The sequence below is a fragment of the Anopheles marshallii genome, chromosome 3 (genome assembly GCF_943734725.1).
Source record: "Anopheles marshallii chromosome 3, idAnoMarsDA_429_01, whole genome shotgun sequence".
NCBI lineage: Eukaryota > Metazoa > Arthropoda > Insecta > Diptera > Culicidae > Anopheles > Anopheles marshallii.
This window is the reverse complement of record NC_071327.1, coordinates 30392194-30419158: the sequence shown is the minus strand read 5'-3', so window position 1 is coordinate 30419158 and position 26965 is coordinate 30392194. Positions and strand designations below refer to the sequence as shown.

At 43.2% G+C, this 26965-nt stretch overlaps 7 protein-coding genes and 1 non-coding gene across 8 annotated transcripts; 5 read left to right on the top strand and 3 right to left on the bottom strand.

The window, feature by feature from the left end:
- Positions 1-2578: 2578 nt before the first annotated feature.
- LOC128712476 (uncharacterized) lies at positions 2579-3682 on the bottom strand. Its single transcript, XM_053807368.1, has 3 exons — positions 2781-3682; positions 2654-2661; positions 2579-2586 (listed from the first exon to the last, which is right to left on the bottom strand). Exons 1-3 carry the CDS (start codon positions 3680-3682, stop codon positions 2579-2581), a joined length of 918 nt encoding a protein of 305 aa, XP_053663343.1.
- A 1422-nt stretch (positions 3683-5104) lies between these two features.
- Positions 5105-6208, top strand: LOC128712475 (uncharacterized). The gene is made up of 3 exons (XM_053807367.1): positions 5105-6006; positions 6126-6133; positions 6201-6208. The coding sequence occupies exons 1-3, from the start codon at positions 5105-5107 to the stop codon at positions 6206-6208; spliced, it is 918 nt and encodes a 305-aa protein (XP_053663342.1).
- A 4349-nt stretch (positions 6209-10557) lies between these two features.
- Positions 10558-11584, top strand: LOC128716032 (replication protein A 32 kDa subunit). The gene is made up of 4 exons (XM_053810955.1): positions 10558-10634; positions 10719-10931; positions 11008-11434; positions 11503-11584. The coding sequence occupies exons 1-4, from the start codon at positions 10622-10624 to the stop codon at positions 11582-11584; spliced, it is 735 nt and encodes a 244-aa protein (XP_053666930.1). The 5' UTR covers positions 10558-10621.
- A 622-nt stretch (positions 11585-12206) lies between these two features.
- LOC128712474 (uncharacterized) lies at positions 12207-13064 on the top strand. Its single transcript, XM_053807366.1, has one exon. The coding sequence runs from the start codon at positions 12207-12209 to the stop codon at positions 13062-13064; it is 858 nt and encodes a 285-aa protein (XP_053663341.1).
- A 370-nt stretch (positions 13065-13434) lies between these two features.
- On the bottom strand, positions 13435-17939 carry LOC128714129 (GATOR complex protein Wdr59). Its single transcript, XM_053809004.1, has 5 exons — positions 16068-17939; positions 15697-15995; positions 15495-15627; positions 14828-14857; positions 13435-13995 (listed from the first exon to the last, which is right to left on the bottom strand). Exons 1-5 carry the CDS (start codon positions 17937-17939, stop codon positions 13435-13437), a joined length of 2895 nt encoding a protein of 964 aa, XP_053664979.1.
- Positions 17940-18438: 499 nt separating this feature from the next.
- Positions 18439-20455, top strand: LOC128712473 (guanine nucleotide-binding protein-like 1). Its single transcript, XM_053807365.1, has 4 exons — positions 18439-18538; positions 18626-18978; positions 19041-19187; positions 19271-20455. Exons 1-4 carry the CDS (start codon positions 18439-18441, stop codon positions 20453-20455), a joined length of 1785 nt encoding a protein of 594 aa, XP_053663340.1.
- A 1230-nt stretch (positions 20456-21685) lies between these two features.
- Positions 21686-26755, top strand: LOC128714361 (store-operated calcium entry regulator STIMATE-like). The gene is made up of 6 exons (XM_053809235.1): positions 21686-21857; positions 23111-23255; positions 23351-23472; positions 25161-25348; positions 25415-25531; positions 26342-26755. Exons 1-6 carry the CDS (start codon positions 21686-21688, stop codon positions 26753-26755), a joined length of 1158 nt encoding a protein of 385 aa, XP_053665210.1.
- On the bottom strand, positions 24930-25001 carry Trnaq-cug (transfer RNA glutamine (anticodon CUG)). The gene has a single exon. It is a non-coding gene; the product is annotated as a tRNA-Gln (tRNA).
- Positions 26756-26965: the final 210 nt, after the last annotated feature.

The window sequence follows — 26965 nt, the reverse complement described above, 5'->3', positions numbered from 1 at the left end:
TGGTTGAAAAATCTTAGAAGGTGTTTTAAAAATTAGAAGTCATAATTGCACACTAATGGAAGAAAAAGTGATCGCAGTAGTGGTACAATGGTTCACGAAATTGAAGGATGTTTATTATTAGCGTAGTACTTGTTTTACTTTTTTTCTCTAAGTGTTCCAAAGCTACAATCTTACTGCTTTATGTTAGCACTAATCTCTTTCGACAATTACAGGTATTACAAATTACAAATATTACATGGCGTAACATCACATTTTTCCTGAAGTGTACCGAGTATCGATCTAGCCATTTGATGAGCATAAGGATGTATCAGGGAAGTATCAAAATTGGTCTTGTCCTTAGGAGTGTAAATCAAAGTCAAAGGAAAAAAGGTAAGGAAACACGATTACTCGTTCGGAATGTTGAATAATACTAATTCTTTATTCATGGTTATACGTAGCCACGCGGGTGCGATGCAGGTTTAGCTGCGTCGATACTACTGATACGCTGATGGAGAAGAGCGGTCTCGAGCTTAATCCGATACGATGTACTGGTGCTGCAGATCTTCAACTTGATCTCGATTTCATCTCCATTATTACTTCGTTTATGAATGTCGAAGTATAGCTTTAAAACGGTAGGAAGCTGCTGCTATGTATTTATAGCGTGTAATGTGTTTAAACTATCAGCTACTGTTTGTCTGTAATGTATTGTATTGTATGGACTGTCTTTCCTTGGGATGAAGTTAATAATTAAGCTAAATCTTTAATTGCATTATCAAAAGACAATTTGTAACATGATAATTTGATTTGACCGTTTTTTACCATTTAAATGTTAATTTAACAATATTTGAATATATATTTAGCTTGTAGCTATCACTCTCGTGGCTTTGGTACAATGAAATTATTTTTGATACAATCCATAATTCGAATTTGCATTTTACATCCGAAATATTCTAAACTCACGCAATCTTCCATACCATCCTTGATGTAAATTTTTAATCAAAGAGCATGTGCAGAATACTATGCAGAGTATAATTTTGCAAATAACATTCATGATGACATGCATTGTAGCCCTGGGTATTCCATCCTTTAGTACTGTCTGGTATGGGAAACATTGTTAGATTTTAAGGATTGAATGAATTAATTTCAAACTCTACCGCTACATATGGTCCGTCATCGAATAATATGTCTGATATCTCTGGATTGTGCAAATATTGTTATATAAGCGTTTTTTTCTTCATATATCGTCTTGGTTGATAGTGTCACTTATCCGCCCAGTTACCTTGCTCTCTATCGATTGATAGTACATCGGAAATGCTGCGTCCGCGTGCGTGCTTACATACGTCTACTTTATGGGGATAGCAAACTAGTTCATATGATATGATATGATAGGATTGCAAAATTCTCATACTAGGACTGGTAGTTTCAAACGAACAGTATTGTATTAGGGTGTGCCAACAGGGCAAGCTAGGATCGGTTGTAATATGTTCAATTAGACTATGAAACTATGACAAAATATGAGAAGAAAATAAATTAAAAAAAACATAAATTATTTCCCTTAATTTTCTGAACTAATGTCGCATCCCCAACCATAGGCCCGGCGGAGTTATAGATCTTTACTTTCAAATGTGATAGGTGAATCTCGTCGCTAGTTGTTCTTTGCTGCATATAATATATTCCGCAAGATGGAGTACTCAGATGTAATGTTGTGTTTTCAATATTTTATTACGCTTTTTTACGAAAAGCTACGAACAGCTGAAAGGCATTCCCATTGACAAGTGGTATTATCTTAAGCTTAATTCTTCCTATTGATAAACGCTATGTACCGTAAAAAAACCCGTTTTGGATAGACACAGCCCGCGTACTGCGGACGTCCACAATTTAAATACCTGGATGTTCAGTTTTTGTTTTGCCAACGCATGGAAATTCGTACCTCGTCAACCGATGAATGCTCTCGCGGAGAACACACGTGAGTGCTTGGTTGCATAACGCATCCAACAACAAGGTGTGGTACCGCTCCTTAATAGGATCAATACGCATCCGATTCGATGTTCGATTCGAACCAGATACCGCCTTTTGGAATTGTACGCTACCGGAATTGCTGTGCTGCTAACTTCTTGTTATCTGTAAGTATTTTTTAATTTTCAAATAAAAAACAACTTAAGGGAAATATACACGGTCCGTTGAATTTAATGATAACTGTGAAAATATATACAATTTGCGTTATTGGTCTACATTATAAGTACCTGCATAGCTATATGGCCTGGACGTCTTTCTAAAAGTAAAAAAGAATCTTCACAAGTAGGTAGGATTAAAATTTAAAAGTGTTGATAAACAAACAGATAAGACCATGGTACTTGTTTGAATATGTGTTGCAACCTGTGGAACTATTGAACTGTGATTGAAGCCTGTAAAGAGCAGATAAATAGAAAAAGTACAAAAATAAAATCGTTTTCCCCCGATCCTGTTAGTATATGATGGCCGGTAGCACACATCATATTCCAGCCAGCACCACGAGGAGGTAGGATACGGAGTTCCAAGATAGCGGATGTATTACATGTAAACGCTAAGGCATATAGAATACATTCGCTCTTGGCATTAGCTAGCCACCTTGAAGATAGTTGATGTATTAAAAATGTTTACGGAAGAGTAAATGAACAATTGATGGAAAACTTACCCATGTTCCTGTGTGACCGACGGTTGGATGGATGAGCACATTATCTGAAGAGAAATAGAAACATACAAATTACAAACATCTCTCTGGCATTCGGTAATCAGATAATCGGCATTAACAGAAAACTTACCCAAAGTCCTGGACAGCTTTGATTGCGCGCAACACACTCAGGAAGCCGTTCTGGTTCCGCCGCTTCATTTGGTACTCCCGTAGGTACGCGATAAGGGCTCCTCGGTTGGTGCCCTTAGATCTTAAAAAGGGCTTTACCCAACGCCACAGGTTTTCGATATTTTGTGTGTGCACAAAGCCATCGTCCGGATCCACGAAATTTTCGGAGTGATTGACCGCTACGTGAACATATCCGTACTGTTCGATGCCGTTGTAGGCCCTCCAACCATCAGTCACTAACGTTGTTCCCGGAGCCACATGCTGCACAATGATGCCATGCAATGTGCCAGCATCCCGTTGCTGCACCAGCTCCAGAAACACTTCCCGTGTCTCGCGGCAGATACCGCCGACCAACCAGACTTGGTTGCCTTCCGCGAAGCGTCCGCGGTTATACTTCCGCTTGGTGACGACAGATTCGTCAATCTCGACGGTCATTCCATCGCCACCAATTGGAGCCTGGTTAGTTTCGATGTATTCCGCGGATACTGCTCGAAGTATAGCGTACCATTTCGATATGGCACTTTTGCCGGCACTGCACTCCAATGCTGCGTCCGTCCGCTTCGCATCCCGCGACCACTCGAAGGTTATTTCTATCAGCTTCGATAGGGGTAGATGCGAGTTCTTGAATATACTGTCCGTACGGACAGTACACTCCCACCCGGTACAGCTGGTCGTCGGCTTGCATATCCATTTATACGAATTAGCTTTTTTGGTCGCTTTCATCTTCATGCGCCGGTTACACTTGTTGCACATTTGCTCCGACGGCAATATACCGGCTTCCTGCAACAATAGCACCAAACGCTGCTCATCCTCGGTGATTTTCTTCAATTCACTCAAACTTCGCACTGCACCCAAAGTTTCCATCGTTTTAGCTTCAAACTCGCTTGTTGGAAAATCTCGGTCTCGATCCGATATTGGTGTATGTAACTACTAATTTGCGCGCCAATTGGGTACAGTGGGTACATTGGGTTTCATTGATGGTAGGTGTGCCCATCGTCTTCATTGTATTCCAACGGACAAATGTCATGCCTTCTTGCTTTGCCAATTGGCGCGCAAACTAGTAGTTAGAGGCCGTTCAATTATTACGTAACGCAAAAATGTCCCAAATCTTCATCATCGGAACCCAAACATATATCCTCCTGATCCTTGATCGTAATCACCTTCTTTTTACTTTTATTTACGTCGTGTTTGGACACTGACGACGATTCTAACAACCGATCCTTTGTGGAATAAATTTGGTTACGGTTCAGCAAAACTTGTGAAGCAAAATATATTTCGCAAATTTTACAAACTCTGCTTTGTAACGCCTTTTGTAATGAAGGGCAATATAGGTCATATGGCAGCTCTTTGTATGATGGAAGAGATTTAGGTAGGATCTTTGCAGTGTTAATCGAGCTATTAAGGAAGAGTGAAACAAACGATCCACTCGTTTTGGACAAACTTGGGTACTCGGCTTTAATCCCATCTGCAGTTTGATTGATGCGAATCGGAGCAGACATAAATTGCGTTGGCATTATATCGAAATAGCTGCTTCTGGGTGTGCTGCAACATTTGCGATTTGAACATTTCACTATCTGCTGAAAGTACTGTGAAGTGCGTACATGTGCTGAACACCATTCTGCATCACAGCTAAGTATGGAATCAAACGATAACTCGGAGGAACTTGGGTCAATATAATCCGAAACTACGGGGAATCCATCGAATGTTATATCGTTCCATATTTCTGTAGCCGTTTCACCTGCATAAAATTCTTTCGAAAAGAATTAAAATTCTTTTTCTCTAATTCCAAATCAATAGTTCGAAGTCTTTCATCATGATGCGTTCCGTAATGATCATGAGGTAGAACAAGGCCTGACAATTCTCGAGACAATGGCGCCAATCTTCTTTCCAAATACAAATTCAAACAATAATGATATGAAATGAAGAATCTGAGACTAAATTTATAGAGGAATTTATACTTAGTGTATAATGTATAAAGGTGCGAATACAAATCACACAACTAAAATAGACCCAACCAGTGAGGTCGAAACTCTGCAGCAGTGGCAATGATGAATGACGAAAAATAGAATCATCAATAATTTAGCCATCTGAACAACTTATTCTATGTTACGTAATATAAATTGAACCCCCCCCCCCCCCCCCCTCCCCCAATGTAACAAACCGTAACGTTTGAAGGAACCCCCTCCCCCTCCTAACAGCGTTTCGTAATAATTGAATGAACCCTTACATACACCAATATCGGATCGAGACCGAGATTTTCCAACAAGCGAGTTTGAAGCTAAAACGATGGAAACTTTGGGTGCAGTGCGAAGTTTGAGTGAATTGAAGAAAATCACCGAGGATGAGCAGCGTTTGGTGCTATTGTTGCAGGAAGCCGGTATATTGCCGTCGGAGCAAATGTGCAACAAGTGTAACCGGCGCATGAAGATGAAAGCGACCAAAAAAGCTAATTCGTATAAATGGATATGCAAGCCGACGACCAGCTGTACCGGGTGGGAGTGTACTGTCCGTACGGACAGTATATTCAAGAACTCGCATCTACCCCTATCGAAGCTGATAGAAATAACCTTCGAGTGGTCGCGGGATGCGAAGCGGACGGACGCAGCATTGGAGTGCAGTGCCGGCAAAAGTGCCATATCGAAATGGTACGCTATACTTCGAGCAGTATCCGCGGAATACATCGAAACTAACCAGGCTCCAATTGGTGGCGATGGAATGACCGTCGAGATTGACGAATCTGTCGTCACCAAGCGGAAGTATAACCGCGGACGCTTCGCGGAAGGCAACCAAGTCTGGTTGGTCGGCGGTATCTGCCGCGAGACACGGGAAGTGTTTCTGGAGCTGGTGCAGCAACGGGATGCTGGCACATTGCATGGCATCATTGTGCAGCATGTGGCTCCGGGAACAACGTTAGTGACTGATGGTTGGAGGGCCTACAACGGCATCGAACAGTACGGATATGTTCACGTAGCGGTCAATCACTCCGAAAATTTCGTGGATCCGGACGATGGCTTTGTGCACACACAAAATATCGAAAACCTGTGGCGTTGGGTAAAGCCCTTTTTAAGATCTAAGGGCACCAACCGAGGAGCCCTTATCGCGTACCTACGGGAGTACCAAATGAAGCGGCGGAACCAGAACGGCTTCCTGAGTGTGTTGCGCGCAATCAAAGCTGTCCAGGACTTTGGGTAAGTTTTCTGTTAATGCCGATTATCTGATTACCGAATGCCAGAGAGATGTTTGTAATTTGTATGTTTCTATTTCTCTTCAGATAATGTGCTCATCCATCCAACCGTCGGTCACACAGGAACATGGGTAAGTTTTCCATCAATTGTTCATTTACTCTTCCGTAAACATTTTTAATACATCAACTATCTTCAAGGTGGCTAGCTAATGCCAAGAGCGAATGTATTCTATATGCCTTAGCGTTTACATGTAATACATCCGCTATCTTGGAACTCCGTATCCTACCTCCTCGTGGTGCTGGCTGGAATATGATGTGTGCTACCGGCCATCATATACTAACAGGATCGGGGGAAAACGATTTTATTTTTGTACTTTTTCTATTTATCTGCTCTTTACAGGCTTCAATCACAGTTCAATAGTTCCACAGGTTGCAACACATATTCAAACAAGTACCATGGTCTTATCTGTTTGTTTATCAACACTTTTAAATTTTAATCCTACCTACTTGTGAAGATTCTTTTTTACTTTTAGAAAGACGTCCAGGCCATATAGCTATGCAGGTACTTATAATGTAGACCAATAACGCAAATTGTATATATTTTCACAGTTATCATTAAATTCAACGGACCGTGTATATTTCCCTTAAGTTGTTTTTTATTTGAAAATTAAAAAATACTTACAGATAACAAGAAGTTAGCAGCACAGCAATTCCGGTAGCGTACAATTCCAAAAGGCGGTATCTGGTTCGAATCGAACATCGAATCGGATGCGTATTGATCCTATTAAGGAGCGGTACCACACCTTGTTGTTGGATGCGTTATGCAACCAAGCACTCACGTGTGTTCTCCGCGAGAGCATTCATCGGTTGACGAGGTACGAATTTCCATGCGTTGGCAAAACAAAAACTGAACATCCAGGTATTTAAATTGTGGACGTCCGCAGTACGCGGGCTGTGTCTATCCAAAACGGGTTTTTTTACGGTACATAGCGTTTATCAATAGGAAGAATTAAGCTTAAGATAATACCACTTGTCAATGGGAATGCCTTTCAGCTGTTCGTAGCTTTTCGTAAAAAAGCGTAATAAAATATTGAAAACACAACATTACATCTGAGTACTCCATCTTGCGGAATATATTATATGCAGCAAAGAACAACTAGCGACGAGATTCACCTATCACATTTGAAAGTAAAGATCTATAACTCCGCCGGGCCTATGGTTGGGGATGCGACATTAGTTCAGAAAATTAAGGGAAATAATTTATGTTTTTTTTAATTTATTTTCTTCTCATATTTTGTCATAGTTTCATAGTCTAATTGAACATATTACAACCGATCCTAGCTTGCCCTGTTGGCACACCCTAATACAATACTGTTCGTTTGAAACTACCAGTCCTAGTATGAGAATTTTGCAATCCTATCATATCATATCATATGAACTAGTTTGCTATCCCCATAAAGTAGACGTATGTAAGCACGCACGCGGACGCAGCATTTCCGATGTACTATCAATCGATAGAGAGCAAGGTAACTGGGCGGATAAGTGACACTATCAACCAAGACGATATATGAAGAAAAAAACGCTTATATAACAATATTTGCACAATCCAGAGATATCAGACATATTATTCGATGACGGACCATATGTAGCGGTAGAGTTTGAAATTAATTCATTCAATCCTTAAAATCTAACAATGTTTCCCATACCAGACAGTACTAAAGGATGGAATACCCAGGGCTACAATGCATGTCATCATGAATGTTATTTGCAAAATTATACTCTGCATAGTATTCTGCACATGCTCTTTGATTAAAAATTTACATCAAGGATGGTATGGAAGATTGCGTGAGTTTAGAATATTTCGGATGTAAAATGCAAATTCGAATTATGGATTGTATCAAAAATAATTTCATTGTACCAAAGCCACGAGAGTGATAGCTACAAGCTAAATATATATTCAAATATTGTTAAATTAACATTTAAATGGTAAAAAACGGTCAAATCAAATTATCATGTTACAAATTGTCTTTTGATAATGCAATTAAAGATTTAGCTTAATTATTAACTTCATCCCAAGGAAAGACAGTCCATACAATACAATACATTACAGACAAACAGTAGCTGATAGTTTAAACACATTACACGCTATAAATACATAGCAGCAGCTTCCTACCGTTTTAAAGCTATACTTCGACATTCATAAACGAAGTAATAATGGAGATGAAATCGAGATCAAGTTGAAGATCTGCAGCACCAGTACATCGTATCGGATTAAGCTCGAGACCGCTCTTCTCCATCAGCGTATCAGTAGTATCGACGCAGCTAAACCTGCATCGCACCCGCGTGGCTACGTATAACCATGAATAAAGAATTAGTATTATTCAACATTCCGAACGAGTAATCGTGTTTCCTTACCTTTTTTCCTTTGACTTTGATTTACACTCCTAAGGACAAGACCAATTTTGATACTTCCCTGATACATCCTTATGCTCATCAAATGGCTAGATCGATACTCGGTACACTTCAGGAAAAATGTGATGTTACGCCATGTAATATTTGTAATTTGTAATACCTGTAATTGTCGAAAGAGATTAGTGCTAACATAAAGCAGTAAGATTGTAGCTTTGGAACACTTAGAGAAAAAAAGTAAAACAAGTACTACGCTAATAATAAACATCCTTCAATTTCGTGAACCATTGTACCACTACTGCGATCACTTTTTCTTCCATTAGTGTGCAATTATGACTTCTAATTTTTAAAACACCTTCTAAGATTTTTCAACCAAGCGTACAGTTTTTCATCAGTTTCCTACAGTAAAGGAGTATTAAATGTTTTTTGCGAGTTTGTTTTCTTTTTGGAGCAAACAGCAACTGTTTTTTTGAGCAATGCGAAATGGCGGAACACCGACGCAAGCTATAAGATGCCTGTCGGCCATCGGAGGACCGATCTAAAGCGAAAAGACCTGTCTTCATATAGAGTATAAATAAGTGTTACTCTGTGTATATGTCCCCTGTGCATGCGTAATATGAAACAGGCAAGATTTGAACCAAGCCTGAATCATCCGTTAACCTGGAAGTGTGTAATCGAATTACGGTAAGTAAATAATTTCCAATGCTAGGCCACATCATCAGGCTGCATCACATTGAAACCACTGGTCCACCAATCGCTGGAAAACGCTTAAAAATAACTCGAGACCCGTTGCAAATACCCATGATTTACATACCACTTCGTTCCGGTCGAAGAAAGTGTCCATTTCAAGGTTGCCGGTATTACTCCGTTCAGGATTTTCGAATTCACGATGATACAATTTGGATTGTGCGACGCAACCCAGCCATTTGAGCGCTTCATGGACGGTATATTAGCAAATCTCAATGTTCTGGTGGTGTTTGTTGATGATGTTTGCTTCCTCCACTGAAAATGAGCATCGAAACTTGTTATAATTCGGTTTTGGCATCTCAAATCGAACGGCCATGTACTGAACTTACAAAAGTGTTAGCCGACTACAGTTGATTATGGTCGTCCTGCATTGTTAGAACTGCGAAGATTTTCCGCCGCACTTGTCTTTATTCGCAATGCATTCTCTTTGAAACAACTGCGTGCTGTGTCTGTTTAGTGCGTCGAAATTTAAAAAAATAAAACGTTATACGTAAACTTCACCGGATGCAAGGAAAATTTGGCTAAAGCTCTTATCCGTGTTAACTTACCTTAATTTGTCCAAACGAATATGGCTTGTAGCGGAACGGATCCGTTAAAGAACTCCAAAGGCTTATTTCCGGCTCATCGGATATCGCGGTAGGGGCATTTCTAGAGCAGTACAATAGCGATCGATCGATCGGTGCTGGTCTGGTGACCATCAACCGCTAGGATCCTTCACGCAGAACTTTTCAGTTTAATTTCTTCACAGATTCAGCAGCATCCCGTCGTCGAGCGTTGGCTAACAGCCGGTGACCTGAAGCTATATCTCTTCCTGATATGTTAGCATAAACATTAGCCAAGTCATTTTGCGCAAGCAGGTTTTCTCGGTTTGACCGTGCTCGGATATAAAACACATTGCTACACCCAATGCTGAAAGAAAATGCATTACATGCGTTAAAAACGAGTCACTTATTTTCACCACAAGCCGCGTTAATTGAGCATGCAATTTTAAAATAAAATACCTCTCGTAATTTGTGGCACGCAATAAATTTGCATAAGTAATACACTCTGTTGCTTTTAAATTTCCGCTTTAAACCGCCGATATTTATTAAAACGTAAATGTAAACAAACCATGTTGACATTTAATTTGTCACATCGCATGACCGAACCACCCTTTGATGTGCGTGAAACGTTTCAGGGTAGCTTCGAACCCTATGGGGGGGGACTATAAAAATCTTTTACCGAATAATTCGTATTGTATTGGAGGACTTCGCAATTACATTTATTTCAATTATTTCTGGCAAAAAGAGATGCTCCAATTGTTGAAAAATTTCCTCCCAATCCCAACTGTCAAATCCGAACTGTCGGCCAAATTGACGCTGTCAAAATATACGGTACGGTCCGACCTGTTTCCTTACCGAACTTATGTTTGAGCGCCAATTCATGTAAATCCTTGTTGTGTTGTTTTCTGCATCTCCACGAAAATGAACGATAGCTGTAAGTGTTAAATTTGTTGAGTTTATCTAATTTATCTGCTAACCGTACAATGTTTCTTACCTTCCGGATCGTTTTTACTCTCAGTTGGTGCAGGTGGTTTTAACACGACCACATCCGGTGGTTCCGAGAACAAAGCAGAAGGCGTCCTGCCGCTCGTCATTCAGCAAGTCCTGGAATCGGCAGACGACGGTATAACTTTATTCGGACACCAATATGCGATGATTACGGTTGTCGCAATCACACGGAACGTCGAATATTCATCAACCAAAGTCACATACCAGCTGGAAGATCATACAGGTAGGTACAGGCAATGAGTTCAAGGTGGATAGAAGATCGGACCCTTGTTATATCCATCCCTTTCTTCTTGATACAGGCCAAATTGATGCACACTTCTGGTTGGAAGATGATGGTGCTGCCAACACTCCGAACATTGCGCCACATTCATACGCTCGCGTCGTTGGTTCCGTCCGTAATCAGGGTGGTTCGAAGGCGATCATGATCTTCAAGATAGATCAGGTCAACTCCCCGAACGAAGTTACCACGCATCTGCTAGAGGTATTGCACTCCCGGTACAAGGGAGAGGAGAACAGTAAGCGCAAGACGGAACCTGGCTTCGATACGAACGCTAATGCCACCTCGAACGGTGGATTCATGGAATCGGATTCGGTTGGTGCCTCGTTGGGTTTGAACGGGAAGCAGTTGGCGGTGTACAAGGCAATTAAAAGTCACGTCTCTGATATCGGTATCAGTCGCAAGGAATTACAAGCTAAATTTTCTCACATCAATCCTTCCGAGATGCAGTAAGTGTTATGATTATTCCATCTATGGCTCGGTGGCAGCTTTAATCGATCGATCTTTTTATTTCCAGGAGCATAATTGACCACATGGGGAATGAAGGAATGATATACACCACAGTCGATACGGAACATTTCTTTTGCGTTGACGCATAAAGCGCACTTGTTTTTACGCGTCTACTCATTCATCTTTCTCATTCCCATCACTGATATAATAAAGATTGAATTATTACTCTCTTAAGCAAATCGTGGTGCTATTACACCCACAATACTTCTGTAGTATTCGCTGTCTTGGCTGGAGGAGTCCTCCCAATCGCTCACGGTCAAGCGAAGTTGTCTGCAGATCCAATTTCACGCTTCCATGTAGACGACCTAAATCCACTAAATCCGAAATACTACGTGGAAGCAAATGGAAATGTCCTAGTCCTTCAGAGCTTAGCTAATGGAAAGCTTCCAGTTATTTATCTATTCTTTAAATATTAATTTCAGTCTTCCTTTTAAAACCCCTGCATAAGGTGGGCTATTCAATGGCACAGCTGTCATTATCGACGCCCTATCGTGCGCCCACTATGAACCGGTGCGATAAATGTCACAACAAACGCATCTCAGTTTTTCATTGGACAAGATTTGTTTGGGTTTCTTCTGCTATCGCTGTGAAGGTTGCCTCAACGTTATCCAAGAAATTCTTATGTAGAATGTAGCAATAACAATTCCACCAGAGTGGAGTAGCTGCAACTTTTCATCTCAACGAATCTGAAACGTCACTAAATCATCCACGATGGTCCTAGCCGCGATAGCCGACTTCATATACGAGTTTTACAGTTTCCTGCACAGCGTAGTTACATTTATATCCTATATCGGCTATTTGGTGTACTACATCATCTGCAAAGCAGCATGGGTCATGCAGAATGTAACGATTTTCGCGCGAATCGTCTACGAAGACAATCACCACTTCATCCAGGATTCAAAAGCATTCATCGTTGGAACATCCGACTTCTTCATCGCCAACATCGGGAAGGTTTACAATGCCGTCAAATTCATCGGTACGGCGGTTTATGATGGAACGGTCGCAGCTGTGTCGCTATTGAAATTGATCGTTTTGTCTGCTAAACAAAGCATAGTGCTGTTCGGAGATGCCGTATGTTTGCTGATCACCGCACCGTATCAACTGCTGCTATTTTGCTATAGCCTACTGTGCGATGTACACTTGTTTTTCCAAAATGATGGACTGTTCCAGATGATGCGCTTCATTAGCAATGAACTTGTGGTATCAGCCGTTATAGTGGTGGTATTGGCAGTGCTCATCTACCAGCACGCTGACACCGAACAGGTGAAACTGGTGTACAATTTTATGAAGGAAAAGGTTCGCACTGGTGTCGAATTTATGTACAAAGCGCTCGAAACGGTATTGCTTGCGAGACGAGCCAGACGAGTTGAAACAGTGCGCGATAGAACGCCAACCCCATCGACGGTTGGAATTTGCATCATATGCCAAGAAAATGAACGCACCGTTGCCTTTATTCCCTGTGAACATCTCTGCGTATGTAAAGTATGTGCCAGAATCTTAATTTACTACGATCCCAAGTGTCCGCTGTGCCGTTCCTACATCTATGAAAGGCTGGAGGTTTACGTCTAGTGTAAGAAGGTGAAACATACGTGCATAAGAGTAGTATGTATAGATGAAAATATATTCGTAAAGTTAAAGAGAATTCAAAATGACATTAAAGTAAGGTTAGACATTGTGTAAGCATTTTGTCGTATACCGGAATAAGAGCCAAATGAATATTTAAAAGATTTCATCATTTTCATTTCCACAGGGCGGAAACTGAAAATATTTCGAAACAGACTTTTCTTTCTGTATCTCATACCGAACCGAAAATCATACGATCAGCCGTCCAAAAACCGCACTAAGAATAGATACGTATTGACTTCTCATTTACTAACAAATTTCATACGATTTTCCTTCCTTGGTAACAAGCTGTATAAAACATCATCGTTCCCCTACTCTACAAATTACAAAGCTTTGAGCTTTTGCTCAAACACGGACATCCGCATCCGGTCGCACAAACGTCGTGCCTTTCGAACCATATCCGCATATGCTCCGTGTGACCACCGTGGCCACAGTGGAGACAAGCGTTAGCCGCACCCCTTACGGGCAACCGGCACAGGCTGCAATACAGCACCGGTTTCTTACAGGACGCACAGGCCGGTGCACCGACCCGACAGCAGTTTAAGCATTCCGTCACAAACTCTACGCAACGGGGCGTATCGACGTAGTTCGAAAGGTATTTCAGCACCTTGGCCCGCTGCACCAGTAAACCCCAACGGTACAACATTTCCGCGTAGCTGCGCTTGAAGTTATCGTACAGATAGCGATTGCTATCGCCCAGCAAACTTTTGTTGATGTCACCGCCGAACCCGACCGACGCGCTTGGACCGAGTCGTATGTCGTCCAGCGAATCGGACCACGAGTTGCTGCGCAGATGCTTGAGCTGCTGGGCCAATATCCAGCCCTGGTTGGAAGACGGATCCACCGGCAGTATCGTGTGGTAAGGTGATCCGCTAGGCTGCCATCAGAAGCAAGGAACGCAAAAAGAATGGGAACAAAACAAATGTACAGATATTATTAAACGATTCGGAGCGGGAAAAGTAACAAATGCCGAAATAATCGTTCACAGACATGAAGGAACGAAAATGCCAACAGCATTTCCAACACACGTACAGAATACACAAATGGGGGACAAGCGCACAACGCACAGCTAGCTTTCCCAGGCGGTACATCCAGAACCAATGGTATCTGTACAGGTCGTAAATCGCAGGTTCTAGCGCAAGAGTGAACCTGTAAGTCCGGGTTTATTTTATGTACATACAATGTGGTTAGCGGCATTCCAATATGAGCGATGACCACTATGGCGCGATGGGCGCAAGCGCAAGCTGCAGGATGCTTTGCTGGGAATAGGGAATATGGAATAAAGGACCCTCCCAAAAGAAGGAAGCCATATACACAGGACATAATATAACTGGGGAATAACATAAAGCACATAGAAGTAACAGAAAGGTACAAAAAACGAAACAACGATTCATTTCAACAATCGGGAGTAGAAGCGGAACGAAAATAGAAAAGCACATCCATCCGACATCACGTGTTTCCTTCTTCCAGTCCCACACATACACACATCAGACGTACATATACACAAACGCGCACTCGGGCGGGAATGGCTGGCACACACAGGACACGTGGGCTTCAACGTTAGAAGCATTTAGTTAAAACGAGGCAAAAGGTAAATTTGTTTCAGTTTTTGGGGGTGCGAAAGGGAATTTTGGGGGGAAAGTTTTGTTTTGCTTTTTGGCGTTTGATAACAATCACATCCGGAATTGTAGAATTATACCTGGATTTACCTTAATTTTTCGATGACCGCTAAGTAAGTGCTATAATGAGTTGAAGGGGAAAGAAACAATTAAAAAGCTAACGGAAGAATGTCTACCGCTTACTCAGGCTGATACTCCCCCTTTCTCCCTTCCCTCTCTGTTTTCCCACAATCTACCCACCGAAGAATCCAGAACCAAATGGATACTACCAGAAGCGGATGGGAAAAGGAAGGAATGGAACGAAGGAACGGAACGGTTTGTAGGACTGTTGAAAATGCGTGTGAGAGCTCTCAATTCGATGAATTCATTAGTTAGTATATCTTTTTTCTGTTTAAAACCTTAATTTTGAAATGCTTTTATAGAAAAATAAGTTAGTTAAATGTTTTCCTTTTCTCTATTTAAAACAAATAACAAACCAATGAATGCAAATAATGAAAAATCGGGCAGGGAATAACCCACACCGGACGATCCGGTTAGCTGATGCTATAATGAGTTATCAATTAGACCCGCGGAATCCATAACATGCGCCATAAACTCATGGTTTGGAAGAGCTAATCGTACGAGTGCAGTACGGTAATAATCACTAACATCTATCTTGGATTTTGCTTGGTTTCATAGCATTTCTTCCGAGCCAAGCGAATGAAATTCGATTAGGAATGGGCTTTCTTATTTCTTTTGGTGGAATGGATTCACTTACACTTTGGTTAATTGATTTGCTGCTCGAACTGGAACTCATCGAAAGCTCCAGCGCCGATGGACAGTGCCGACCGAACGCGCAGCAAAGCATTGCTGCCGTCTGCACATCGTGTATGCGTGCAAAGTGATGAATCCTAAGAAAATATAGCGCAAATCGTTAGTAAGATCCCAAAGATACCTTTATAAGCTACCTTTGCTCTTACAGTGACTCGAGAAGACTCTTAGCGAATGGGTTCTGTGCACACAGCATGTCGTCATCAGTTTCGAACTCCGTGCTCGGCTGAGCGATCATTTCAGCGAGGGACCAACACTGTACCAGATCCGGGCGACCGTATTTTTCTGCTGCCGCACGATTATGGCGACACATTTCGGCCACATTCGTCGTGCTGATGATGTAGTTCTCGGCTAGCTCACGGCTAACGTACAGTATCTTCGACACGTCGTACACGTGCACGGGAGACACGTTGATTTTAACCGACGATCCTCGATGTCGAGAAGATTTCTAAAGGCAAACAGAAAAAAACGATCCTAAGCCCGCGTTTATGCGCACGATGAGATGTCCAAAAAACTTTACCCTATCCGGTAGATAAAACGAAGATGTACTAGGATCTCGATGAGCATAAAGAATCGGTTGCGAACCCATAACATTGCCCAGATAACCACCGCTCAATGCGGAAAGTGCTCTCGGAGTGGTATTTTGTTGCTTCAAGCTAATGCGCTTCGTATTTAGTGGCCGTGAGAACGTCACGAGAATTCCCACCTGACTAAACCTAACCCCAGAGGTTTTAGGAAATGGCACACAAGCATCATGCAGTGCACTGCTCAGTGCACCTTCCAATCGGGGTGACTGTAACCGCAGATGACGATCGCCATTATTGAACGATTTCTTCAGCTGATTCACCAGCGCACGTAAACACTGCTCGAGACACGTACGGCCCTTCTTCACCCGCTGACTAGCAGTGGTCCGAAGAACCTTCATCAGCGTCACCGAAAGTGCGTCGTCCAGTGACGTTCCTTGGCAGTAGTGGAACTCCGGCACGGTGCCATTGTTTGGGTAGAGGGCCGGGAAGTTTACCTGCAACATTATCACGTACCCATTCACGGAGATTCGTACCGTAGCGGTACGCTTGATGGGATCCAACACCTCAATGTCGATATGCGGAATGTTTGGATTTAGCAGTGAAAATTCGTGCTGCAACGAAACCGACGGTTGCTTTTCGCGCATCGGACTCTTCGGGCAGCCCGACATGGCAAACTTGCCACCTGGAGGAAGCCCAACACTACCAGCGTTGCTGCCGCCCTCCTCGATCATAAATCCGTCGTCATCGTCCGGCGGGTAGCGTTCGCACAACTTCCGAACTTCCTCGTCGATGCGCCATATCCGTATGGTTTGATCGCGCGACCACGTAATCAGTTCCGGATCGTGTATGTTCTTACGGCCCCAGGCAAAGTCTAGCACCACGTCCGTATGCCCGACCAACGCGCAAATGGGTGCGTCCTGCTTGGAGTTATTCCACATCAGGAGACTGTTCTCGCCGCGTCCCTGCTGCGGAACGCTGGTCGTGACCAAACCGTCCGCGAACGGGGTATATCGGGCCCGCCACACTGGACAGGACGTCGTGATGATTTTCTCCGCCCGGCGCGGGTTATTAATGTCGAAGTACTTCACCGTACCGTCCTGGCTAGCGGTGGACAGGCTCGTCTCGTGATCGTGGCTCCAGTTGATACCGTGGATACGCGACAGGTGTGCCGTGATGTACTGTATCGGACACGAACCTTTGCGCTGGTCCCAGATGCGCAGGTCGCCATCGTGGGCCGTGGCGACCAGGTTCCCCGAGACCCGATTAAAACCCACCTGACTGGCACCGGACATACAGACCGCACTCAGCGACAGTACAGGCTTCCGGGGGTCCCGCAGATCCCACAGATGCGTGAACGTGTCGATCGAGCAACTGGCCAGAAGGTGCGGCACCTTCGAGTGCCAATCGATGTCCGTTATCATTCGGGTGTGCGCTCGAAGCGAGTGCTGCAGGGTTGGCTCGCCGGACCGCCACGTGACGACCTCGATCTGCTGGCAGGTTGCGATCGCACAGTACTCCTGACTGTTCTGGCAGATGGCCCATTCGGCCGCCGTTACTTCATATTTCGAGTGGCGCTGGAACTTTCGCAAACCGCAATCAATCGTATCATCCATCCGTGGATTACTGGCGTCCGTCGCTTCATAGTCACGCAACGACTGCAGGGCGAGCAAACGCCGACCTGCCAACAGTATCCACGATCCGGTCCAATCGACGGACATTACGTTTGCTTGCAGATCTCGGTACTCCCGTACCCAGGAACTTTTGCGCTGCAGACACAATGGTTCACTACCGACGGCACCCGCCCCACCAACACCGATCAAACCGGACAAACTTCCCCCGACTCTGGATTCGTTAAACGAAGACATTTTCTTTTATTTACACAACCTTTACTAAACTCATTTTCGTAGTGAAAAGCACAAAATTATCTCTACTTGTTGGGGTATTGTTTATATTTTTATCGATGATTGGATGACAGCAATGACATTTCTTTGGACAATTGGAGCTACAACGCAGTGTGGTGTAGCAGTTTGTATTGCTTTGATGGACACATAAATTTAGTTTTATCCTATAATTACGGCTAACACGGCTAACATATTGACTAATGTTTCATTATTCAAATTATATTATCCTCATTTACTGATCTCTGAGCTTCCGTGAGCTTTTTTTATGTCGTATGTCAAAATCCATACATTTTCAGAATACGCCGCGTTTTAAGCTCGAGCGATTACCGCTGCCTAAGCAAGCGTACTGACAGCTTTCTTTTTTCAACCAAAAGCAAACACGTGAAAAGGTGCCGGGAGGACGATTATTTTGGAATCGCAATTGTTATTAAGTGATTTTAACCAGCTTGCGCGAAGATTCATCATGCCCCGCAAGGCGCAAGGCGGATATGCGACCAGGCGCAAGGTTCCGTATAGTGGAAAACAGAAGAAACAACAATTGCTAGCGAAAAAACAAGCCAAAAGTAAACTAATGCTCGCACGGCGAAGGTTCTAGATGCGTGGTGCGCTAGTGGCATTAATTGATTTGTTTTATTTCTTTATCCTGCCAGGCAGCACATCGCACAATTTAATCAGAAATCTTAACGATGAAGAATCGAGCGATATCAGCGAGGACAGTGATATGGCGAGAACGTTTGGTCAAAATATCGAAAAGATCAATATGCAACCGATGAAGGATCCACGCAGCAAAACAAACCGGTACGTGCTGCAGTTTCATCGGGAAACTCCCAAGGAGTTGCGCGAACTGAAGGAAGAAGCCCGGAAGGGGTTAGTTTATCGCAGCGAGCAGGAAATGGAGTTGGGCGATAATTATTTCCAGCAGTATGACTTTCCCACACGGCCCAAATGGTGCTACGAGATGTCCAAGGAACAGCTGGATGGCAATGAACATCGCTACTTCTTTGTAAGTTTGATTAAACGGGGTTTAGAGTATCTATTTCAAAAAAATGGATTTTTTTTTTGCAGAAATACGTTACAAAGTTGGAGAAAGATCATTACGATGATATGAAGTCCTTAAGCTTCTGTGAGTTGAATCTTGAAACGTGGCGACAGCTGTGGCGCGTACTGGAGTTGTCGGACATAGTTTTAATCATTGTGGATGCTCGTTTCCCTGTACGTACATCGTTGCAACCCTAGTGTTTATTAATGGAACCGAAACGAATCAATTAACGTTTTATTTTATTTCCCCTTTCTAGACACTAATGTTTCCTCCTTCGCTGTACAAGTACGTCACGGAGGAGCTTGGCAAAGGTATGATATTAATCATCAACAAGATTGACCTGGTGGAAGCCGAAGCAGTGCTCGCCTGGAAGCAATACTTCGAACAAAAGTATCCTCACATCAAAGTGGTGCTGTTCACGTCCTATCCTTCGTACAATCTTCGCGGTAAGCAGGAAAACAAGCATGGGCTAAAAATCCGTCGCCGTCGTGGGCGTATGCGAATGGCGGCGGAAGGAGCACAACAGATCTACGACGTTTGCCGCAAATACGTTGGAGATGAGGTAGATTTGGGTTCTTGGGAGCAAAAGATTCTTGAGGAACGTAACGCTCCCATGGACGTGGACGTGGACGAAGATGAGAAGCTAGTTTCGGAGCGAACGCACGAGGAGGAGAAGGATTTCACATTTGAAGAGCATGTAAAATTTAATAACGGTGTGCTGACGATCGGATGCGTCGGTTTTCCGAACGTTGGTAAATCATCTCTGCTGAATGCCGTCATGGGTCGGAAGGTGGTAAGCGTAAGTCGTACGCCGGGCCACACGAAACACTTTCAAACGATATTTCTAACCAACACCGTACGTCTGTGCGATTGTCCGGGTTTGGTGTTTCCTTCCTCGACCCCGCGTCGTTTGCAAGTCCTAATGGGAAGTTACCCGATCGCTCAACTGCGTGAACCGTACGGTTCGATACGGTTTCTTTCCGAACGGCTCGATTTGGTACAGCTTCTCTCGCTGAAGCATCCGGAAAGCGATAATGACGATTGGTCACCGATCGATATTTGTGACGCATGGGCAATCAAACGCGGATTCCTAACGGCGAAAGCGGCCCGACCCGACACGTACCGAGCGGCAAACAGTATTCTCCGGATGGCACTGGAAGGCAGAATCACGCTTTCCCTTAAACCTATCGGCTTTCACCAGGAGAAAGAGAAACTGTCCACCGATCCGGGCCTGTTGAGGGTGAAAGAAATTCAAGCAATCGTCGAGAATGATGGCCACGATGATGAGGACGATTGTTTTTCGGACACGGATACGGAAGATGTGGCCGGTGTGAGCAATGATGGTGATAATGAGGAGGATGAAGACCCCAACAGCACACTTTCACCACCGGGAAGCTCACGGTCAGTGAATCCGTTCGAACTACTCGGCAGTCCGGAGTAAGAATGAACAGAGAATGAAGATAAATGTTTGATATTGTGTAAATCGTGTTTTACATCATACTGGTCCGCTTTTAATAAATATGTTGAAGTTGCCTACATTTTGTTTTCTTTCCGTGCCTGAATATAATAATTTGGAGCTCTTACATAGTGGTTGGGGCTTTTCAATTCAAACTCCTTTGTGGCACTACGCGACACGTTTGCTTGGAGTTTCAATGCGCTTCACGTTGAATGTCGTTTTTCTGCATTTTATTCACCTTCAACCAAACATTTCAAAATTTTGAACTTAAATTTCAATCATTTCTGCTCCTTTTTCGCTCGATCTTCGAATTTACACCAGCGCCAAACTTGCCTGGCCAAAACAAACTATGGGAGTTGCTTTTGGTCAAAACTCATCCAACAGTTTGTCAAACCTGTCAAAGGATGTAGGCTGGGAAATTTATTTTGTGTTGTTAATTCCACAACTTATTGCCAATCCCAAGAGACGTGTAGTGCCCGATTCCACCATCGAAACTCCGCGTCATCTTCCCCTATTGAAAATGTGCATTGTTCGACGGTAATAGTTTAGTGACGAGCGATCGTGTATCACGGCTAAATTTGTTCAGCTGAACGAAACCCCGTCCCGTATGTGCTGACGTCGAAGTTTCGCAACGCGTTTGTTGTGTGCACGAAGGCCACGCAGTTTAAAGCTTTTGTGTTTTGCGTTCTTTTTTCGTTTGTGCCCGGGATTACCAGCCAAAAAACGCGTGTCGTCATCTTCCCAAATGGTTGGCATTCGACGGCAGCAGCAGCAACACAAACCACGTAAACTACTGCTGCCCACAACACTTCGAATGCAGTCGTGCATCGTGCAGAAGGTTGGATAGCACAGAAAGAAAAGGGGAGGAGGTGGACGTACGTCCAACCAGCCTCATCGTAAAAACATAGTGTGCCGTGTCTTTGCTGTGATCTTCTCTTCCGTTATTCCGAAGTGTTAAAGCTATTTCGTGTATCGGAAAATCGTGCATCTCCCCTATGTAGTTATCATATTCGCCTTGCCTGTCCTGTTGTTTTGTGGCCCAAGTCTCCGAGTGTTTTGTTTCGAAAGTGAAATCAGTGATAAAATTTATGCATGTCGTACCCGACTTGAACCACAAGCGGAAGCGTTGCGATCTAAAATATACGCGCCATAGCAACAACAGCCTGTGGAAGCGTGTTCCTTCAGTTAGCTGCGCTGCACATACCCGGGGATTCAATGAATAGTTCCGCCGTGATCCTGGGGCAGGCGGCTGACCCAGGAACGGGCCTTGCCGGGGAGGGTAATACCGAATGGCAGACGTTACATTGCAGCAAAGATGCGCTGACGGATTTGTTCGGCTGGTTCCTGCAGGGCATACTGGCCACTCTCGCCTTTACCTGCCTTATCGGTGAGTAGCAGTTACGGCGCCTCATTAAAGCTTTACCGTTTGCTAATTGGATTATTTGTGAAAGAGAGCAACAGCGCTGGGTACAGCTTACCCGGGGCATGGTGCGAGCGGTCTATAGGACAGGTGTCAGGAAAGAAAACCATGACAGGTGAAATGGTGAAACTATTGGCACGAAGGAGGAGCAGTAGGCTTTGCAACAACGCACGTACGAAAGGATCCGATCTATTATGATGTACTCTTTGTCCGTTTCTTTGTTGTTTGTAGACCATAAACGTATGTCAAACCACCCCAGGAATGCTTCTTTATCAGTATTTGAATAAGTTATTACCATCCAGGTGTACGGGTTCATGAAAATCAAGAAAATCCAATAATAGCTACCTGAGAGCTCCAAAGTTGTAGTACCATACAAGAAGAAGATAACAATTTAGTTACTGATCTGAACATTATTCAGACATTGGAAGTGTTTTGCATGGAAAAATCAACTTTGAAGAATAAAAAAAACTGTATAAAGAAAACTCGGCAAAACTGAAGCTTCGATGGACCAGAGAATCTCACTTGCTGTTAAAGATATTACTGAAAAGGAATTGAAACTGAAAACTAAAGAAGCTGAATTTGGTACAGTAGAGATATGGTACTTCGACGGAAATCACCTCCCTTTGCATGCTTGATCAAACTAAACATTACATATTATTTCAAGTGCGTGAGAAAAAATAGCGACCTCCCACCGCGCAACATCCATTCCCACTCACCCAGTACTTTACCTAGTCAGATGTACGATAAGCGCACCGTTCTCGACCGATTAGGCAATCTGTTGCACTGTTGTTGTGTTAGCTCGTTAATGTTGTAATGAGGCAGAAGGTTCGAGAGAAGATTGCAGAAATCTTATTATGTAGCTTTTTGACCAGACGTCTCGGATGTTAGATTAAAAATAAATGAGTGCTTTTATGAAACATTTGCTTGTTTAGAACATACTACCTACAGGGATATCGAGTAGAAAAATGAGATCATTAAGTGTACCGGTATAATTCTGAGTATATATTTTGTAGCTATAAGAATTTTCTAAAAATCAGGACTCCTATGAGGATTCTTGGATCTACAAAGAATTAGCGACTGTTGAGACTAGACACTTCATAATAACTGCAGATTCATGTGAATGACTCTGCTCAAAAGATGCATTAACTACAACACTCGTTTTAAATGTTTTGCAAATATAGCGCCGAAATGATTTAACCAATCTTTTCCTTAATCCACAGCTAAACGTTTCTGCGAACCTCAGTACAATCGACGCTCATGGGAGACCTGGTGGTACGACACATCCAAGCAGGGTATCGGTGCCTTGGTGATCCACATGGCCAACGTTTACTTGGCCCCATTATTTCAAGGAGACCCCTGTACCTGGTATGTGTTCCTGTTTTTGAGCGTCAACAACAATCGAGAACTACGTTTACTAATGTGTTTTGTCTTTTCTTACTTAATTCTCCCCCATCATATAGGTACATTATCAACTTCCTGTTGGACTCCACGATCGGGTTGTTCATTATTTACATCGGCATTAAAACCTGTCAGTATTTGGCGCGGAAAAAGAAATGGGATGCCATCAATTTCGGTGAATATGGTGAGTTGTATAAAATATTGGAACAAGTTATGACGAACAAGAACATCAAAGTGGGCAAAACGTGGCTTATGACGCCGACCAATAGGCTTGAAAAGCCGGTGTAACATAATTAAACCATGCCTGCCACAGACGAGTTGTCTAGCATATGCCCATAAGCAGGCCACAAGCCAATATAGGTCTCGATCTCGCACACCACTGCAAGGGAATCGATGGATCGATCGTTCATGAAGCGATCGACATACGATGTGTTCGTAAAAAACCCTCTTAATTACACACAGAAGCAGCAGCTAGGAGGTGGTTGCGGTTGAAGTGTGTGTGCAAAACCTAACCCACCCGCCTTCCGTCATCGAACTGCAACGCTGCAAACAGCTGTGAGGGAAAGATGCATAGCCTATTGGCGGTTGTATGATTATGAAATAGAAAGTGGTCAGCTGTGTTTTCTTCTCTCTGTTGGTTAAGTTCACGAAAAAGCTTGCGAGGGAATTGATGCGGTGAAAAAACAAACCCCGTAATGGCACAAAGATGTATGTTACACTGGTGGCCTAAAGCGGTACTGTGCTGAAGGCGGCATATGAATCAACGCTAACGCCGTACTCATTTGATTACGCTATACAGGCTCGGAGATAGGCTGTAGGGTGCAGCAAGCTTGGCAAACAGCTTTATAATACTTATATACGGTTCATGTTCGAAATCAGGCAGAAGTAATCGTGAAATGAGCTCACATGGGCATATTATCGAAGCGTTAAAACGATAAACAGTAGGCAAACAGAACAAAAAGCCGATATCAATAGGCACTAGTACAAAGTCTCTAATGTACCCACGTTGGGTTACAAAAATTCATCTTTTAATCGAATCCATCGTTTCGATATTCAAACACTCTTGTTGTCGGTTAACCGATTGCACCTATCTAACGACCGTTATCGCCGGGCATTCCTCATCCTGCTGTTGCAGCTTATCTGAATTCACCGCATCACAGTAACACTTAAAAGGCACGTTGATACGCGGCGGGTTGATAAGGGCATGCAATAGCATTGTTTATATCACGGGTGGTGGCGCGGACCACGATGACGCAGACACTATTTACATTGGCTACCTGGCTACCAGGATTGGAGTGGTTGGTTCAAGCTATCTGCCGGTGGTTCATAGGTCTGTCGTATATCAATGTTAGCTTACGGGTTTCTCCCGTTTCGTAATTCGAAAAAGGAAATCAACGTGTTGGCATATCCTGCCCGAAAAGCTGTTAAGTGAAATACCACTGCCTCCAAATAACATTTAAATTTCCACAAAACGAGCACATTTGAATATTATTGTATTTTTGAAGCAATTTTACCCACCATAAGTGAAACAAATATCAACTAAAAACATCGACATGACGAAAGTACAAGGTTTAATGTACGCATGACTGTAGCAGAGGCATGAAAAAAAGAAGGAAATATGCATTTTGCCAGCAGATTCAAAGGTTCCACCGAGACTTGAACTCGGATCGTTGGATTCAGAGTCCAAAGTGCTAACCATTACACCATGGAACCAAGCTGGGAGCAGGTCGCATTTGACGAAACAAGAATATGTAATGCAAATTGCGTGCATTTAGGCGCCATCAATTATAGGGGCAAAATGAATCCGTCAAATCTTTATCCATCACAGCATTGAGTTTACTAATCGAGATAACGTTTTGTTTCCTCTTTCAGGTGCCCCAAAATCTTGGTTTTATCAAACGTGTATCTACGTGTGCCTGATGGTGGTCGTTAAGCTCATAACGACCCTAATCATTCAGCTCGACGTTTGGGACAACGTGAAAAACTTTGTTTTATCTCCGTTCAAAGATCCACGAATAGAGCTAGCCGTCGTGATGCTTGTTATACCGTTCTTTGTCAATGTAAGTGGTTTTGGGTTTGAACAGTTTGATCAAGTCTCGTTTATAAAATGTATGCTCTCGTTGTAGATTCTTATCTTTTGGGTAACAGATAACTTCCTGATGAGACACACGCGCAAAAAGCGCAATACGGCGGCCAGCAGCTCCCATCACGCTCATGGTCGCGAGCACAGTTTACTACAAAAAGTAAGGGGCCATTTTCAGCAAAAAACTAACGAACTCTAATCGCCATCTCTTGACGTTGTGACGTATAACGTTCAAGTAGCATAGCTAGGATTTGTATGTGTGTTGTGTGTGGTTTTTCTTATGTTTTGTTTTTCCTTTCGTACGGTTCCCGCCAGTTCCCGCCAGTAGAATAGTAAGGTTTAATAAGATGCAACTTTTGTCTTTCAAGCTTATCGGTGCTTAGTATTATATATTGTTATGATGAACCTTTTGTCGTATGGAATTCTAGAGATACCACTCACAGAAAAGACCATTATTCCACACTTAACGATGTTATGATATTAGATTTGTTGGGAATTTTAGTGCCTTAGCTAGCTGTTAAGCCAATCAATTGCTCAATCATTTGATTTCGTAAACGAATTTAAACAAGTTTCGATTACGATTCGACGAATTTAGTACACCCACCATGCAACGAAGATAGTGAGAGAACCAGTGCACAGGGCAAAGTATCAAACAGTACATGTTCGATGTTGTTGATATTGCATAGTAGCGACTTCACCACTGGCTGTAGTATATCACCGCAAAATGATCTAGACTTCTAGACGAGGTTAGAAACATTCATTCCCTACGCCTATGTCCTTGGTAGAGTGCATAGCAGGGGTTTTAGTTTTATTCGAATCTCCTTCCCATCCAATACACAATCCACCCGGAATCATTCCCTCCATCCAGTAAATAAATGCGCCCGCTCTTAAACATTTTGTCGCTTTCGCCAAACAAACAAAACCCGAGTAACCGAGCTCTCTGACATGAAACCCCATCATCTTTTTGCAGGTAAAATACAAAATGATACACAAAACCAAACCAAATGACTCAGAATCTGATACTCTTTTGTCAGGCGATGAAGAAATTTTAAGCTTCAGTCCGCCCAACGGTGGTGGCGGTGGTGGTGGTGGACATGGTATTGCCAGTAACCGATCGGTAATGGGACGCCACTATCACCACACCCACCCGACTGCTTTCCACCATCATCAACATCATCACGCATATCTGCAGACGACGTCGATCGCGGACGGATCGTCCACAATGCAGCCAACGGGGGGTGGCGGAGGTGGTGGAGGAACATCCTCCCTGCTAACCCCGCTAGATATGGACACGGCAATTATACTGACCTCCACGCGGACATCACCCGGTCCCACCAACCGGCAAAGCACAGTACAGCAGCGCACCAGTGTCATTAACATTTAAAAACGAAACACCTATATTCACATATCGTACTGTGTACTAATACAAAGGTAGCAATATGTTTCCAACGAGCCGTAGAAAATGGTAAAAGGACAAATGGTCACAATGAACAGTGTTTCATAAATCCTTTCCAATCACGTCGTTACTAGGAAGATTGCCACATTAGGACCGTTTTCCTGTGTTCCAACAAAACGTACCTTGAAGCAACGCATT

Excerpts from the sequence above, each read along its gene's own strand:
- LOC128712476 (XM_053807368.1), bottom strand. The coding sequence starts at position 3,682 with ATGGAAACTTTGGGTGCAGTGCGAAGTTTGAGTGAATTGAAGAAAATC.
- LOC128712475 (XM_053807367.1), top strand. The coding sequence starts at position 5,105 with ATGGAAACTTTGGGTGCAGTGCGAAGTTTGAGTGAATTGAAGAAAATC.
- LOC128716032 (XM_053810955.1), top strand. Across the intron at positions 10,932-11,007 it reads CCAGCTGGAAGATCATACAG|GCCAAATTGATGCACACTTC; the intron begins GTAGGTACAGGC and ends TTCTTGATACAG. Across the intron at positions 11,435-11,502 it reads ATCAATCCTTCCGAGATGCA|GAGCATAATTGACCACATGG; the intron begins GTAAGTGTTATG and ends TTTTATTTCCAG.
- LOC128712474 (XM_053807366.1), top strand. The coding sequence starts at position 12,207 with ATGGTCCTAGCCGCGATAGCCGACTTCATATACGAGTTTTACAGTTTC.
- LOC128714129 (XM_053809004.1), bottom strand. The coding sequence starts at position 17,939 with ATGTCTTCGTTTAACGAATCCAGAGTCGGGGGAAGTTTGTCCGGTTTG. Across the intron at positions 15,996-16,067 it reads CGTTTTATCTACCGGATAGG|AAATCTTCTCGACATCGAGG; the intron begins GTAAAGTTTTTT and ends GTTTGCCTTTAG. Across the intron at positions 15,628-15,696 it reads AAGAGTCTTCTCGAGTCACT|GATTCATCACTTTGCACGCA; the intron begins GTAAGAGCAAAG and ends ATATTTTCTTAG.
- LOC128712473 (XM_053807365.1), top strand. The coding sequence starts at position 18,439 with ATGCCCCGCAAGGCGCAAGGCGGATATGCGACCAGGCGCAAGGTTCCG. Across the intron at positions 18,539-18,625 it reads AGCGAAAAAACAAGCCAAAA|GCAGCACATCGCACAATTTA; the intron begins GTAAACTAATGC and ends TTATCCTGCCAG. Across the intron at positions 18,979-19,040 it reads ATGAACATCGCTACTTCTTT|AAATACGTTACAAAGTTGGA; the intron begins GTAAGTTTGATT and ends TTTTTTTTGCAG.
- LOC128714361 (XM_053809235.1), top strand. The coding sequence starts at position 21,686 with ATGAATAGTTCCGCCGTGATCCTGGGGCAGGCGGCTGACCCAGGAACG. Across the intron at positions 23,256-23,350 it reads CAAGGAGACCCCTGTACCTG|GTACATTATCAACTTCCTGT; the intron begins GTATGTGTTCCT and ends CCCATCATATAG. Across the intron at positions 23,473-25,160 it reads CATCAATTTCGGTGAATATG|GTGCCCCAAAATCTTGGTTT; the intron begins GTGAGTTGTATA and ends TTCCTCTTTCAG.